The 16,016-nt window shown below is 46.1% G+C and overlaps 1 protein-coding gene across 6 annotated transcripts in view; it reads right to left on the bottom strand.

Moving 5' to 3' along the window:
- Positions 1-349: 349 nt before the first annotated feature.
- kmt2d (lysine (K)-specific methyltransferase 2D) overlaps positions 350-16,016 on the bottom strand; it is a 29,764-nt gene continuing 14,097 nt past the window's right edge. For all 6 annotated transcript variants that reach the window (XM_047330761.1, XM_047330765.1, XM_047330763.1 and 3 more), the window contains exons 33-55: positions 15,803-15,982; positions 15,360-15,502; positions 13,219-14,987; positions 13,008-13,131; positions 12,287-12,368; positions 12,130-12,196; positions 11,782-12,014; positions 8,528-11,662; positions 8,295-8,444; positions 8,042-8,206; positions 7,766-7,913; positions 7,580-7,661; positions 7,313-7,485; positions 7,025-7,149; positions 6,799-6,934; positions 6,326-6,447; positions 4,855-6,232; positions 4,633-4,769; positions 4,211-4,341; positions 3,817-4,102; positions 3,598-3,671; positions 3,394-3,502; positions 350-3,270 (exon numbers count right to left, since the gene is read on the bottom strand). In XM_047330761.1, coding sequence (XP_047186717.1) covers positions 3,178-3,270; positions 3,394-3,502; positions 3,598-3,671; positions 3,817-4,102; positions 4,211-4,341; positions 4,633-4,769; positions 4,855-6,232; positions 6,326-6,447; positions 6,799-6,934; positions 7,025-7,149; positions 7,313-7,485; positions 7,580-7,661; positions 7,766-7,913; positions 8,042-8,206; positions 8,295-8,444; positions 8,528-11,662; positions 11,782-12,014; positions 12,130-12,196; positions 12,287-12,368; positions 13,008-13,131; positions 13,219-14,987; positions 15,360-15,502; positions 15,803-15,982 — 9,042 coding nt within the window. In that variant the 3' untranslated portion in view covers positions 350-3,177. The remainder of the gene's footprint in view (positions 3,271-3,393; positions 3,503-3,597; positions 3,672-3,816; positions 4,103-4,210; positions 4,342-4,632; positions 4,770-4,854; positions 6,233-6,325; positions 6,448-6,798; positions 6,935-7,024; positions 7,150-7,312; positions 7,486-7,579; positions 7,662-7,765; positions 7,914-8,041; positions 8,207-8,294; positions 8,445-8,527; positions 11,663-11,781; positions 12,015-12,129; positions 12,197-12,286; positions 12,369-13,007; positions 13,132-13,218; positions 14,988-15,359; positions 15,503-15,802; positions 15,983-16,016) is intronic.

Here is a 16,016-nt window from a genome sequence, read left to right as displayed (position 1 = left end):
AGACAGATTGTGGCCTTCATTAGATGTGTCCTTTCACCTGTGATTACGTGATCAAAGTTCAACACCTGTCATGTGATGACGACGCCATGAGGTACCGTAGAAAGGTCTTCATGAAAAATCTTTTCTTAAAATTACTATTTTTAAAGATTAAAAAGGAAAAGAAAAGAACAATGAGCACATATTTAAAATGCATTTTATTTTCCTTTACAAGAAACAAAAGCAGACAAAGAAATAAGATGAAGGGGGAGAGGGAGTGGGAAAGCTGTATATAAAGAGATGCAACCTCTGGCGTCCTGAAAAAAATATGTACAATTCAAAATAATATCCATACAAAACATGCCACATACAATAAAAATGATCATTATATTTATTCATATTCCCGAAAAGTATCTCTGCTGTACAGATGCAACATCTTTTTGTCTTTTTTTTTAAAAAGTAGGTGAGGTTAAAAAAAACCTTCAATTTTGAGCAAACTTTATTAAATTATACGATATGCAGAGAATTTAAATTAAAGAGATTCAGAGAAGTTAAAAATGATTCATTCTAAAATCCAGTGAGCGGCATAATGTGTCTCGTCATTGATCTTCCCTTGAAATAGAAACATACCAAAAAATATATATATCACTGCTTCGGATACTTGATCAATATCTACCACTTTAGAGAAGTTCTCCGTTATACTATGAGAGTGCAATTCATTACCAGGTTAAGTACGGGATTAACTTTAGAGTATTACATCATAACATACATTAGGCCAAGTAAACATTTCACAAGGTTTACCAACACATTCACTTCTATAGGGAAGATATAAAAAAGCAAAACACAACATTATTCTAGGGAGTTCAAGATTTTCCATTCAAGAGTAATATCAATCCAATTGTAACCGATTAAGGGACAGGTTTTGGTAATCAACAAGCAGTAGCATAAATAAAAATGAAAAAATAAACACGGACAATATTACATAAATACAAATGCTATGCACCGTTGTACTGCTTTATGCGAGAAGTGATCCTCACGTCTGAATCAACGACGCGGATCCAAACGGCTCTGTGAAATCACCTCGTCGCTTCTCGTCGCAACTGATTGGAGAAGATCTCACACCTAGTTTAACAAACTCGTCTCTGAGAGCTTATAGCAAAAAACACTAATAGAAAAAACAGGTAAATGCAAAACACTCTGGTTCATATACATAAAGATATTAGTTTGCCATTTTACATATATTTATATATATATACAGCTTTGTCTTTGTTAAAATGATATCCAGTGGTTGATGGGTTTTTTTCTTCTTCAATTTTATTTCTCTACACTTTTTGACTTTATTGATTACAAAGGGGCTGGATAAAGAGTTGCTGTCCCCTAAATGCATATAATATATATACAGTTTGTACAACTTTTGCATTTTTAAATCATGTGAGGTCTTAGGTTCGGGGGAAGGAGGAAAACAAAGCAGTAATGGGAAGGTGGAGTTTCAGTAAAGCTCCCTTTAAAGACTTTTTTTTTTTTCATTCATCTCACATAGAAATTAAAAACAAATGCCCTTTTTTCCAATAAGTCTTTCCCTGCCGTCCGTTCAGCCTCGAGAGGACAGTACCAGCACTAGAAAAGCACACTACAGGGGGGAAGTAGAAACACTGCAGACTGGACTCAGGCAGAGGAAGACTTACTACAGTAAAGTTTAACAACAGTCCACTACAGAACACAGAGAAGGAAGAGGCATGATTCAAAGTTTAAGGTTGAGCCGTGTGAAGACTGACCGATCTGCTGGAAGAAGTAAAAAAACATCAGACGGGACAGTAGTCATGCGTTCGCCGGCTGGTTTTCAAACGAGCGGAACTCCGATGTGTGAGGCGACAAGCAAAAATGTGTACATGATTCATTTTTTCTCAACTCCCGAGTGTCCTGTGATCCGAGAGCCGTTCACTCACAACCGTTAACAGCTTCAAGCAACTTTTTTAAAAAAAGGTGGATGTTATTGTGCTTTCACACAGTTGATCGCATGGTTTGGGAGACGCATAAATTAAAAAGTAAAAAAAAAAAAAGAAAGAAAGAAAAGAAAAAAGCTACATCAATATCCAGGATGATTTGGTGGCATACAGGACATCCACTAAGCTTCTGATTGTGACTTTAATGCAATATCTTTATCAAAACTGTCATATAGTTCATCTGTATAAATAATTCATGAATAATAATTATGTTGGCTCATTTTTTGTAAGTTACCATCAGCATAGAGTAGATAGAGCAAACCTGCTGCTTAAGATTCCCTGCTTGTCCGAGAAGGCTAAGCCCATAAAAACGTTTCCCCCGTCCCCCCCACGGTTCCACAGTAGCAGTTAACAGTTTTTCATACAAAGCAGTCACTTCCCGCTAAATCAATAATGAGGTAGACTGGGTCCAACTAACCCACCTTGGGACTCCGCACAGTCAGAACATCTGGGCCCTCGGGAGCCACAGAACAATAGCATCGCAAATTTTTATATTAACTTACATCTTTCTTTCTTTTCTTTTTTCCTTTTTCCATCGATCACATGTAGTTCTTACACAGAGCCACATCAAGATTGTCTAGCTAGCCAATATCCGTGTTGTCTTCATTGATGACTTGATGGGGAAAGTGCCTTTTCTGGGAGGTAAGGGGGGTGAGGGGTGGTGGTTAGGTGCGACAGGGAATAGGTCCGTCTTAAAACATAAAAATGCATTATTAGTTCATTCTTAGTATTTTTAAAAATGGCTTTTTGACGCAGCTCCAGCTGAGCTCTGCACTACGAGTATCGATATCAGAGGGTCAGAATCATTTGGTAGGTGTTGAGGATTGTTTTGCAGCCACTGTCAGCTTATTGAGAACAGTCGAAGAGGGAAAAGGGGTTTTGGCTTAGGAGAGGGTGTTTCACTAGTCCAGACATAAAAAGTCACTCCCACCATCAGGCTGCTGCTGCTGCTGCTGCTGCTGCTGCTGCTGCTGCTGACGGAGGCGGTCGGTTGCTTTTTATTGATTAATGCTCTTCAAACCTTTGGCTACAGGTGTCACCACGTTAGTCTCTCTCAATGACGGCGGCCAGCCTTCTTCCATCCGCGTCTTTCAGAACAGCTTATGCACTGGCTATGTAGGATTCAAAGGCTTTGGCGCAGGAGTGTTCTGGCGCCAGCGAGAAGGGGAAGTTCTCCACGTTTCTTTCTGTCTTCTCCTTAGTTCATCCACTTGCGGCAATTCCAGGCTCCACAATGGCAAGGGATCTTGTGCTGGTCGTCCTCGAAGTCAAACTGGTAGTCGTATGTCAGCTGGAATTAAGAAAACAGACACAGTTGAACAAGCAGCTGAGATTTCAGAAAAGATTGACACATTCATAAAAATGAAGGAGACATGCAAGATTGAGAGGTGGTCAGGTTTCTAATGCACTGCACCTCTTCTCCCTTCGGGATCCTGCGGCTGGAAATGATGATGATCTTGTCTTCTTTGTCAAAGGTCACGACCTCGGCGACACAGTTGGGGGCGCAGGAATGGTTGACGTAGCTGGAAAGGATGAAGAAAAAAAAGAAGGGTCAGTTAAAAACATACAAGACTCAAGAGATTTCCACTGAGACAACCGGTAACAGATCAACACTCACCGAGCTGGGCCCCCAGTCAGAGTGGCATCGATCACCTGCTCGTTGTTGATGCGGAACATGTAGATCCCACGGTTCTACGTTACGCCAAGAAAAGAGAAAAAGGTTCAAATTAAAAAAAGGTCCATTTTACAATCATTTGGGGCACTTCAACCAAATACATGTTACCAAACATATAAAAACTCTGGTTTACTTCGTGTTAAAGTGTTTTTATTGATGTACCTGCAACTCGTAGATCTTCTCGCGGCGATTAGCCACCTCGTTGCGTATGACAGTGCCAATGTACTCGATGACCATGGTGTGCTTCTCCAGATCTTTGGAAGCATACAGACCGAGGCCCTGGATGCGGGACCGCGCCAGATACACGTTGTTCTTCCACTCGGTCTTCAGGCGCCGATACTGGGACGACTTGGAGTGGACAAACTGCTTGCTGTACGGCGTGTTGAGCTCGCCAGTAAACGTGCTCTGGTAGGCCTTTGACACGCTGGTACTATTCAGAGTGTGTGGCCTTGAGACAAAAAATAATATATATAATAAGTAAAAGACACTCTCCATGATAATGTGCCCTCAAGAGCATGTTAGGTGTTACTGTAAAGTCTCATTGCTGATGGTTTACCTCTTGCATTGTGTGGGGACCTTGGGCTCGGAGCGAGCACAGCCAGAGGGATTGATCATCAGAGGCAGCTCCATCAGAGGGTGACGGCCGTATCGGAACTGATAGTTCTGGCAGTTCTCTACTCCAGGCAACTTAAACACAACAGTGACATGTATTATTTTCTGTACTTTTATGGACAGTAGACTTGTGATGTCATTGCGTGACTTGTGTGGCTATGTAGTCCAAGGGTTCTAGTCGCAGGGAGTGTGGTCAAGCTTTTCAAATATCAGGTCTGCTTATGATGTTGAGTTCAATCTGTAACAGGGGTTTTCTGTCTGACTCTGTGGGGGGCCCCATGAGACTAAATCAAATGTAGCCTCAGGGAACTAAAGACAAAATAAACGTGAAACCAAGTGATGTCCATTCCTGATGAAAGTTCTTACCGACTCAGTGATTCGCATGACAGCATGAACTGTGAGGCCGTACATTTCCTCTCCTTTGAGATGTTCAGTGAACAGCTTCAACATGGACGACTCATCCCGGAGTTTAGCCACCTGCTGAACCACCTGGTCCCAGATCACTGTAGACAAAGATTGAGTATCAAATTCAGTCAATGGTTAAATTGGCACAGTACAAAAACGTGGGAGCAGTGTATAAGTTCTTACCATCTGGAGTAGTGTCACGGTACTGCAAATCCTCCATGCCATGCTCCAGGACACGCACCTCAAACAGGGGGTGGCCGTCATCCTCGCTGATGCGGCAGCGGTAGCGGCAGCGCTTGTTGGGCACGCGGGTGCTCCAGTAGATGCGTGTTGCCTCGTAGCCGACGGGGAAGATGGCAGTGGGTGAGTGGAAGTTGGTCATTTGGGAGGGAAGCAACTGGCCAACAGCATGAAAGATGAGACCACCGACACGGAACAGGTGGATGCGGTCTCCTCGCTGCAAGATGCTGGCAATCTGCTTCACCTCGTCACGCTCAATGTAGACGCGCCGCAAAACGGCAAAGGCGCTGAGTTCATCTTCGCTGGGGCCCTTCAGCTTGTGCTGAGTGCACAACATGGTCTTGTCCTTGAAGAACATGCAGCGTGCCCGGATTGCACAGGCAAAGTGGTAGACGTTAGGGCAGCGCAGCCTGTTGCAGCTGTTGGTGGCACCCGTCTTCTGGCAGTACGCGCAGAGAGTCCGCAACCCGCGACGCAGGGCTACCTCCACATTGATGAGGGCACCACCCTGTGTTTCATACACCTCTGTGGACCACAGGGCACAGTTAAGGTGCACCCACAGGTCCACATCGATGTTAAGCAGGCGGGCAGGCCCATCTGTGGCCCCGTCACCTTCGTCGTGGCAGAAACAGCATTTACGTTTATCCCGAGGCAGCCTGTCTGGTCGAAGGGTAATGCGCAAGCGCTCCATCAGCTCTGACACCTCACGGCTGCTCTCCTTCTTCGACCCGCCCTTACGTATTGTGATGACAATCTGAAGACGCTTCCAGCGAATCCCCTTCCATTTTTTCATTTTGGGATGCACTACCTCCTCATCGGGGGAGAGTGGCCTTCGCTGCTTCAGAGCCTTGGGGGAACACTCAGTGGTGTTGGGAGAATCTTTAGGAGGTTGAACTGGATCAGCAGCAGAGTCCTCTTCCTTGGCAGCAGGACCCAAATCTTGTTCATCTTCAGTAGGAGCAGTGGGATCAGGAACTGCAGGAGCAGTTGCTGGATCAGTGACTGACTCTGGAGCAGCATCATTAGACTCTGTGACAACAGGTGGTTGAGCAGCATCAATAGAAGGACCATCGTCCTGGTCCGGCTCTGTCTTGATCCGGACACTGGTGGGACTGGGAGGAGAGGGCGATGGAGAAGCAGATTTTTTGGAAGGCTCAGCTTCAATAGTTGGATCGGACACAGGTGGGGGAGGTTGTGGAGGAGATGGTGAAGGGGGTGGAGATTCCTCCACTGGTATAATAGGAAGGTGGCGCACATCCAGGTCATTAACTTTGGTTGTGTAACAGTGCTGGACCGGGTTGTCTTCTTTTTCTGGAAATTCCTGAGAGAAAAATGCACAAATGAAATTCACAGCATTCAACAAATACATATTACAAGGACTGCGTTTTCAAGAACGGTCGATGCGATGACTGACCTGTTTGATGAGTGCCAGAATGTCCACTTGTTTCTTCAGTGTACAGCCTGGTAGAGACACGTCAAACTGCCTTAGCCACTCGTCCTGACTAGGTGAAGAACTGTCCTTTGTACACACAGCCCCTGGAAAACACCACCATTTTAACATTAGTCTTCACTTACCGATTAACACACTTACACTCCTGCATTTGTGTCTGAGACCATTGCCAGTGTGTGAATGTAGTCACTTCACTACAATGCCAAAATGTTTTGAGAAGGAACCTCTGCTCAACTCACACGAAAGGAAAACAATATGAAATTGTTTTCCCTCTAACAGATACTTTATATTGTAAGTGAATGATACAGGTCATATACCGCATGACTCGGTGTGGCAGGCTTACATGAGAAACGTCTTGACTGGTTCACACCAGGTTGTTGTGACCCAGTGAGACAACAGGACAGTCCAGATGAACAAAACAGTCTGTAAATTCATACCTGACTGTCCGGGTCCTTTCCCAGGCCCATCCCCTCCAGACATGTCAGGGTTTTGGGGAGGAAAAGTCACCTCATAAGAACCAGGCATTCTAATGTGAAGCAACTGGGCCATGGCCATCATCACGTGGTTCAGTTTCTGGAGAAAAATACAGTTCAAGTTGTTTTTTAACGATGCATAAAGATACAGAAAAGTTCAACAAGGTGCAATGATATCATGGCTGAGTACCTTAGCTGCAGCAGAGGACAATGTGAAGGTAACAGACACCTCGTTGCTTTTGGCCTTGTCCCAGTGGTTGGATGTGGGAAGTACTTTGCCATCAGCCGCTTCAATTTGTTTGTTTTCTGGGAATGCTACAGGAGAAGTATACGTGTAAATCCATTGTAAATGGATTTAAAAAATGTAATGATTCTTGTGTAATGAAACACTCAAAATGGATTTATACAGAACGTACTGATATATACGAGCAATGTTGCTCTAGTTTTTGGGAGTTATGTTTAAAATGTTGTACAACACCTGGTATGGCAGTGCGAGGTATGAGAGGGATGATGGGGGATATTGCTCTCTCCGTCTCCTCCTCTTTAGGCTCCCGTAGGTGAGGGAAACGAGGCGTTTCCTCTCCTACATTACTCTCGGGGGATGATGCCGGGATGATACTTTCTGGGGCATCCTCATCGTCACTCTCCATTCTGCAAAATAAAAAAGAAACCACATAGCCACTAAACAACAGGAAATCCATTTGTTCTGGCTGGCAAAGAACCCAAAACAATCTTCCTGCTGTACCTGATGTCCTCATTCTGGTTATGCGGTGGCGTGGGGAGAGCTGCGAGGATGTCGACACTCTTAACCTCCTCTGTAACCGATTCTGCAGGGAAAGTTAAAGAGAACTTAGGACCCAGCTACTATAGAACTGCAAATTAAATGTTCATGAAAACACTATAATTTCGTGGCAGATCCTTCAGTGTTTACTCATTGGCTCTTGTGCTCGCTCTGTGGCTTTCTGACCCTCAGGCAGCTCCTCCCCAGGAGTCACTCCATTCAGCAGCTTGTGCTGCACTGAGGGCGGCGGAGTAGGTGGCAGGGAGGACGGGGGTGTTGGTGGGTTGCTGAGGTTACTCTGTAAAAGGCATGAAACAATATACTTATTTAATTAGGACATTGTTCTTGAAGTTGAAGAAGCATTTATTAACAAACAAATGTTTTCAGAGCCTTCACCAACTGACCACTGGTAAGGCTTAGATTTACCTTGGTGAGTAACTGAGAATAGTAGTCTGGGATATTGTCCAGCACTGCATTTCCAAAGGATCCTTTGAGCTGGGCTTTGCCATTGGCAGGGCTGCTTCCAAAAGGGGCAAACAAATCCAGACTGGCAGTGATTGAGGGCTCCATCAGCGGAAGCAGAGAGAGACCCTGAGGGGTACAAGTTCATTAGTCCACTTTTCAAAACAGTATTGGCAAAACTTGAATATACGTGAATACATTGTTGCCATCCATTTACCTGTTTGAGTTGCTTTATTAGGGCTTCGGCACTTTTTCCAACTTCTTCCTTCTTATTCTTCTTCCTGGCATTAGGCCCTCTGTCTCCAGCTGCCTTATTTGTGCGCTTTGCCTTTTGTACAGGAGCCCTTTTTGTTAAAGACTGCAAGTCCTGTAAAGGGTGGAGAAAATGAATGAGAGGCTCTTTCACCACAAACAACAGCAAATGAAAGAAGGCCCTTGAGAAAAACTTACCTCCATGTTTCGAGGAGTTCCTTGGAGCTTTTGCTCCAGCATTGCAAGTTTACTGTTGATGTGGCCATTGATCTCATTGTGGATGCCTTCAGAAGGCCTCTGAGCACCGAGCTGAAGGTTCTTGGTTCTCAGGAGTTTCTGCAGTAGTTGCTGTCCAGTCTCAGATCTAGGACCTTGAGTTGCAGAGTCTCCAGCCATGTTTCCAGCATTAATAAAGCCAGTATTGTTCCCAGAAGTAACCGCCTCACCTGTTGCTTCTCGCTTTATTATCCCCAGATGAGCCTCTGCTGCACCGTCACAGTGAACCTCCCTTGGTTCCTGTTTAATGTTCTGTAGGGTCATTTTGCATACCTCTCCTTCCCTAGAGCCCATGTGGTGACGATGGCTTTCTGTAAGCTGCTGGGACCGCTGATGAAAATTCATGTCTTTTTGTGGCCCATTGTGGATGACTGCTACTGTCTGAGATGTGTCATTGCCTGATGTCTGAGTTTCTACTTTCAGTCCTGGACAATCAAGGGGACTTTTGGCTCCAGGTGACCTGAGTGGGGATGCCTTTATGTGGCTATATGGACTCCCCCTTCCAGCCCTACCGTCCGACACAGACGGCGAGGAGACATGGGATGAATGTGGTGAGGCCGGGTGGGCTGGGCTCATTCCGAAGGGCCCTCTTGGAGAATATGCATGGGAGGGAGAGCCCTGCATGCGGCCTGCTGCAGCTGCCATTAGTGCATGTTGTTGGTTCTGGTTAGGAGTGGGTGGTCGCATACCCATAGCTTGATTAAATGTGTGCCTTTGTGGATCCACAGGAGAGTTCGCCAATGGCTGTCGTGGAGATGTTGGCCTTATCATACGGCCCTGGTCCATGGGGGAACGTGGCACTGGTACCGGGCTTCTCATAATATGTTGCTGCATCATTTCCCCTGCTTGTGGCTGCTGTTGTCCAGGGACCATCATCCCGTGCTGGATCTGAGGAGCGACACCAGGTTGTTGGCCCAACTGTTGTTGAGCACCCACAGGTTTTGCCATGGCTCCATATGGCATCTGTTGTTGGCCTTCCATCCCTGGAATATGCTGCCCAACCTGTGGCATCTGTCCTGGTGGCATGTGAGGCCTCAGCTGACCCTGCTGTCCTTGAGGCACTGACATCCGTAACATCTGTCCCTGTTGGAGCTGCCTCTGTGCTATCATAGCCTGGATGTGCTGAAGCTGCTGGTTTGGGGGAAGATTACGGAGCTGAGGATTTTGAGCAATGCTAGCTGGGATGCGGATCTGTCCAGTTGGAGCCCCAGGCCTCTGTGCAATCATTCCTTGCTGCTGGGCTCTCATCATTCCCATTATGGCCTGTTGTTTTTGCTGCTGTGCTAATATGGCTTGCTGTTGTGGATTATGGCCCATAACAGCAGGCTGTGGCTGGCCAGGATGGTTTTGGGCCATGATCTGCTGCTGGATGTTGGGATCTTGTGACTGCTGCATGGTATTTTGAGCTGTATGCTGCTGTTGCTGTTGAGCTAAGAAATCTATTGGCTTCCCTTCTTCTTTAACAGTCATCAAAATAGGCTTGTCAGCACTGAGGGGACCTTGCCTCTGGAGAGTGAGCGGAAATTGTTGCTGCTGTTGCTGAAGTACACCAGTTTGTTGGTTTCCAACTAAATTTGTTTGCTGATCTGGTACAGAGTGAGGATTTGCTTGTTGCTGCTGGGCCATATAAACCTGGTTTTGATGCTGCTGCTGTTGCAACTGCTGCTGCAACTGCTGCTGCTGCTGCTGTTGTTGCAATTGCTGCTGTTGTTGTTGTTGTTGTAACTGCTGATGCTGCTGTTGATGCAACTGCTGCTGTTGTTGTTGTTGTTGCAACTGCTGCTGCTGTTGTTGTTGTTGTTGCAACTGCTGCTGTTGTTGCAACTGCTGCCTTCCAAAATCAGTTTGATGATCATTTGCAGATCCTAGTTGAGACATCTGATTTGGAGTGGAGGGTGCACTCTGCTGTGGGGGTGTTCTTGGGTCAAGGCTCAGAATCCCACCCTCTTTGGGGCCTGAGTTTTGGCTGTCTGTAGTTCCCTGTGGCTGGGGTGTGATACTTCCTGCTGAAGGCGAGGAGCCCATCTGTGGGGTTGAGGGTTGGGAGAGCCCTCCTGCTTCTTGGCTAGACTGACTGATCAATTGTGTTGGTTGTCTTTGCTGTGCCATTTGCTGTTGCTGGAGGTGGGCCAAATTCTTTGCAAGATTCTGCTGTTGTTGCTGCTGCTGCTGAGATGCTATCATGCGTTGGGCCAGAATATTTTGTTGTTGTGGAGTCAATTGGGCCTGCGGACCCCTGAGGCCAGGATGGCCTGGAGCTCCAACAATTCCGTGCTGACTCATCATCAGCTGAGGCCTCTGTTGCTGTGATGGTGCAACTGGCTGGTTCCCCATAATTCCAGGTTGAGCTGCCATTATTGCCTGGGCGTGGTTAATGGGCTGACCTCCTACAATGTTCTGTGGTGGTGGAGCAACAGACTGGCCTCCAACCATTCCTTGTGGAACCTGCACCATGCTCTGCTGACTGGCCTGGTTGGCTAGCATTCCCTGTTGGGTGCTTACTTGTTGTTGGCCCATAAGTGGGTTCCCCATCATACCAGACTGTGGCTGAGTGATTAACCCAGGCTGTTGATTTAGGTGTGGCATCGACTGCTGCCCCATTGTCACCTGCTGCTGCTGTTGTTGTTGTTGTTGTTGGAGCTTTGCCATCTGCATCCTATGTTGAAGCTGTCTTTCTTGGAGAAGCCTTGGGTCTGCGCCTTGCATTCCAGGCCCCTGTGGAAAGAATCCTGTTGGAGCCCCAGGAGGACCTGGGGCCGTGACACCACTGGCACCGAGTGGTGCGGGAAGCTGAGGCTGGGCTCCTCCAATAAAGGGCTGCCCTTGTGGCATCCTGATAGGCATTCCACCTTGGGGGATCATACCAGGGTGCTGGCCCATTACTGGCGTTCCCTGTTGGCCCATCATCATCTGGGCAGGCATTTTGGGAAACATATGAGGGGGTGCCCCCTGTGCAGAATGACCCGGGGTAATAAGACCTGAGCCTTGCTGATGCTGCTGCTGCTTGCTTCTGTACTCTGCAATAAGATTGGTGTGCTCCTTCTGCTGCTTGCGTACCTAGAACAGAATAAATATGAACTGATATAAAATGGCGAATCAAGATAATAACTGCCAAGTTGGTAAACTTGTAAAAAATGCTGCAGTTGTCTTCATTAGATTATTTAAGGTCTGCCTACCTGGTCAAGCTGTTTTTGAATTTTGCTCTGCTCTTCTGTAACCAACTTGAGCTTCTCTGCATCTGCCTCAGCAAACTCCCTGCCAGCTTTTTTAGCAGTGCGTTGCTTAGCACACAGTGCCTTGCGTGATTTGCGGTGAACTCCAATCTGTTCCTCCAGAAATTTCAACTGCATTTGAAGTAACTGCTGGGTGTGAAGAAGCCATTCTTCATATTGGTGTTGTTCTGCATCATCTGCAACAGAAGAGGATAACTTAAATATCCATAAAATACTATAGGGATGACAATATAGCATCTTTCCAAATGACAGAATACATTTATACTAAGAGGGAATTCTGGTAGAACGTACTTATGATTCCTTGCACAAACTGTGGAGGGTTAGGTCTTGACTGGGTGGGATCACTTGTTTCTCCCTCCTAAACAAAGGAGACAGCATTTAAATAAATCAGCAAAAAAGACTTGATTTCGTTGATATCAAATCACTTCTGTTAAGCAAGACAGCATACCTTTGGAGGTCCAGATGTAAGTTGACCTGGATTTGTACCCGGGGCAGAGGCCAACCTTTGAGCAAGCAGAGACACTTGTTGCCTGAAGAGAAAGCAAAAAATAAAATACATACATCTATACCTATTACTTCTTCATTTTGATACACTATTGGATCATAAATTATATGGTCTATCACCCAGCACCAACTTGGTTAATTCCTTTTTGGATTTATAGTTGGCTGTGATGTGTTCAACATAATGCTCTTGAAATAGGTTTTCTATTAGTGCCAATGCCCAGATGTTGAAAAAGCGGCATGAAATGTAAGCAAAGAGGAACATTCAAACCTAGAAATTAATTCTGTTTGGCCATTTGGGGGCAGCAGAAGCAAGCATTAAAATGATATATATGCAAGAAATCATGCATATTTAACTGTTGTTTCACACCACTGACAGCATTTATGTTATTTTCATTGTTGACTTGGTATAATCGGTTCAAATAGCATTGCCAATTTCAGCCTCTTTGTTTTTTGGTCTTTCTTGTTGAGACATGCTCTGCTGTGTGTCAGCAATATTACAATAAGCGTACAGATGAAGAAGCTGAAGATTTTTTAACAAATGTCTGTCAACCCATTTAGGTTTTTGTATGGATGTTGCAAATATAATAAAAACTGTTAAATGAAAACATACTGACCTAACAGACTGTTAATAAAAACAAACGATCCCAACTAATGGAAAAACGTACCTGTTAATGCCAGGGGGACCAACCATTGGATCTTGTGCCAGCACTCTCTTGATACCCTTAAGTGCCACCATTTTTGCCTTGGCAATGGGATCCATGATGTCATCAGTAGCAAATTTGTCTAAATCTGCAATGAAAGAAAACAAAATCTGTTGCTCAAGTATGAAAAGAACATCATGAGAGAGAAACGACAGTGACATGCCATGTTCCTAACCTTTATCTGGGAAGAAGTTGTTGGCCAGGGGTAACTGTTTAACCACTGGCTGCGGCTGTGGTTGATGACTGATGCCTGCATGGATCCCTGGCTGCCCCATCCTCATCATGGCTTGCTGCTGAGCCATGGCCATATGAGGTGGAGGTGCCATTACAGCTCCCATAAGCCTTTGCTGCTGTTGTTGCAACATGTGCGGTGCACGGGGTACCATCCCTGGCTGAGCCATCATTCCTTGGGGTGGTGGACGATGGTGGTGTGGTAACATTATCTGCCCGGGTGCCTGTGGGTTAGGTTGTTGACTTGGGCCGCCAGGAAAATGAGGTGCCATGCCTCCCTGGTGGAGGGAACTGAGCTGTTGCTGCTGTTGCTGCTTTTGTAGTTCCTTTTTCTCATGTTCCAGCAGATCCTGTATTAGAAGAGGCAGTTCACCATCTAAAGAGCTCTCTACCTTTGCTAAATCTACCGCAGGGGAGTGATGACCCCCGACATCAGGCAGCCCCAGAGGATCATCGCCAATATCTGCATGTGGAGCAGCTGAAGGAAAAGGCAATGGGTCAGCTTGGCCTGGCAGAGGGTATGGAAGACCCCCTAATCGAACAGAACTGAGTGAAGCCGACGGGTTTTCTGTTTGTGCAGAGTTGGCTGATGGTGTGGTCCCACCAAGAAGCATTGACACAGCCTCTCCCATTTCATCTTTCACCACTGTCTGTCCTGGCTGCAGCTGGGGGGGCAGACCTTTGTCTTCTATTTTGACTTTGGAGATATCAGCAGCTTTTGCAGAGTGTGCAAGTTGGGCAGCAGACCCACCTGCTGTGGCAGGGTTTGTTGTGAGAGACTTCTGCCCTGCCTCGACTTTGACTTTCTCTTCCACTTTAACAAGCGCAGATCCAGAGGAAGATGAAGGCGGTTCACTTTCTGCTTCCACTAGCCGCAGCTGGTCTGAGAAGACATCCTTGGGGTCTCCTTGGTCCAGTTCAGGATCCGTGTATGCCAGCAGGTCAAACTCATCACTGTTAAGTAGGTCGTCGAGATGTGGATCATTGGTTTCAAGGTTGTCCAAGTTGCCCAAGTCATCATCCCCTTTGTCAGGGTCCAAGTCTAGAGCCAAATCATCCTCATCCTCCACACCTCCATCTCCTGGGGCCTCCCCAAGACCCTCAAGATCATGCTCTGGCAGTTCCACACTGTTTTCTGCTGTGGAAGTCTGGGGCCCTGTTACAAGGCCTGACTGTGGAAGTTGATGATGCTCAGTGCTAGAATTATTGGGATTGGAAGTAGCCTGGGGGTGCAGGTGGGGTTGTTGTGTTAGTGGGCCTGTTGTTTGCTGAGGCAGTAAAACTGACAGTCCACCTTGCTGTAAGCCCCCCTCTGTTTGAATGCCACCAGCTTGAGCTATGGGATGTTGCTGAACATAAGGTGATGCCATCTCTTGCTGTGGAAAGAGACGTGGTCTGGGCTGGGGTCCACGGGGCATAAACTGGGGTCGTAGGGGCAACCTCTGTGAGTTGTGTCTTAATTCAATGAACTGTGGAGGGGGTCCTTGAGCCATTGGCTGCATGGTTTCTCCTCCATGTCCTTGTATCATGGTGTGAGGGTTACCCATGCTCTCCATACCCTGGATGTTGATGGCAGGGTTAATGTTATGCCTTATACCAATAGCCTCCATGCCAGGCTGGGGGAACCTCCTTGGGCCTGGGGCCTGGCCCTGCCACTGCGGAGGGAATGGTGGACGGGCAAACATGCCCTGAGGTCTGGTGGGCCCTGGTGGCCTAAAGGGGAAAAAAAAGCAGAAAAGATAAATTATATTTCAATTTGAAACAGTGTTCATTGCATTAAAGAATTCTGAAAATATAAAGGCTGAAAATAATTTGGGGTGCTTATCATTTATTTTGGACTAAGAAATTATTTTGATGACCAATTCACACTTCTGGCCCCATTTCATTCTGCATCAGATCCAGTAATATTACAATTTAGGAATTGTAGTTATTTTGATACGTATAAATCTACTGACATGCCCTTCAATGAACAGCTCCTCGGGTTTCTTGGGCTTCCATTATTCTAACAGTAAGGGATATTTTCTAATTTATCTTATCACTCATAACCTCACACAAACTGGGACTCTACTTCAAGGAAGTGCTTACCTTAGTGCATTAGGATCCATAATGGCAGGGGTTCCTGCAAGTGGTGGGCGAATGAGCTTGTCCTCCATGCCTCCAACAGCCATGGGCATCCTCCCTGCCACAGACGCCTGAGATCCAACAGCACTAGCAGCAGCAGAACGATCCTAGAGGAGGTAAGAACAAAAAAGGCAACTACCATTATTTTTACTTGCCACTGTCATTTAGCTTTCACCACTCAACAGAGAGGTTAATAAACAACTTCACCTTTAGAATAGTAAAGGCGTAACTCTAACTACACTAACTATTTCAGTTACCATTCCTTTTACACAAACTCTTCAACAGAGCAGGTACTTATTGGGATTTTACCTAGGTTATATAAAATCATATTACCAACTGTTAGATAACACTGTTGACAAGGTCTAGCATTTGTAAGGTTGATGGCATACTGGGCAAGATGTGTGTACCTGTGGATAAGGTGGTGGTGCTCTGTGGACTTTATCTTGTTGAAAGGCCCCCATTTCTCCTCCAGACCAGCCAGGGGACACACTGCCGCCAGCAGCAGCTGCAGCAGCCGCCTCCTTCTCTTGTCGAATGGAATTTCTCTGCATTTGTTGTCGGATTAAGAATTCCCTCAGTCTCTGGCGCTAAAAAACAAAGCATTGATTAGCAAAACACCTC

Source organism: Scophthalmus maximus, chromosome 3 (genome assembly GCF_022379125.1).
Source record: "Scophthalmus maximus strain ysfricsl-2021 chromosome 3, ASM2237912v1, whole genome shotgun sequence".
NCBI classification, from domain to species: Eukaryota; Metazoa; Chordata; class Actinopteri; order Pleuronectiformes; family Scophthalmidae; genus Scophthalmus; species Scophthalmus maximus.
The sequence above is the reverse complement of the archived record's forward strand: the minus strand, read 5'-3'. Positions and strand labels throughout refer to the sequence as shown.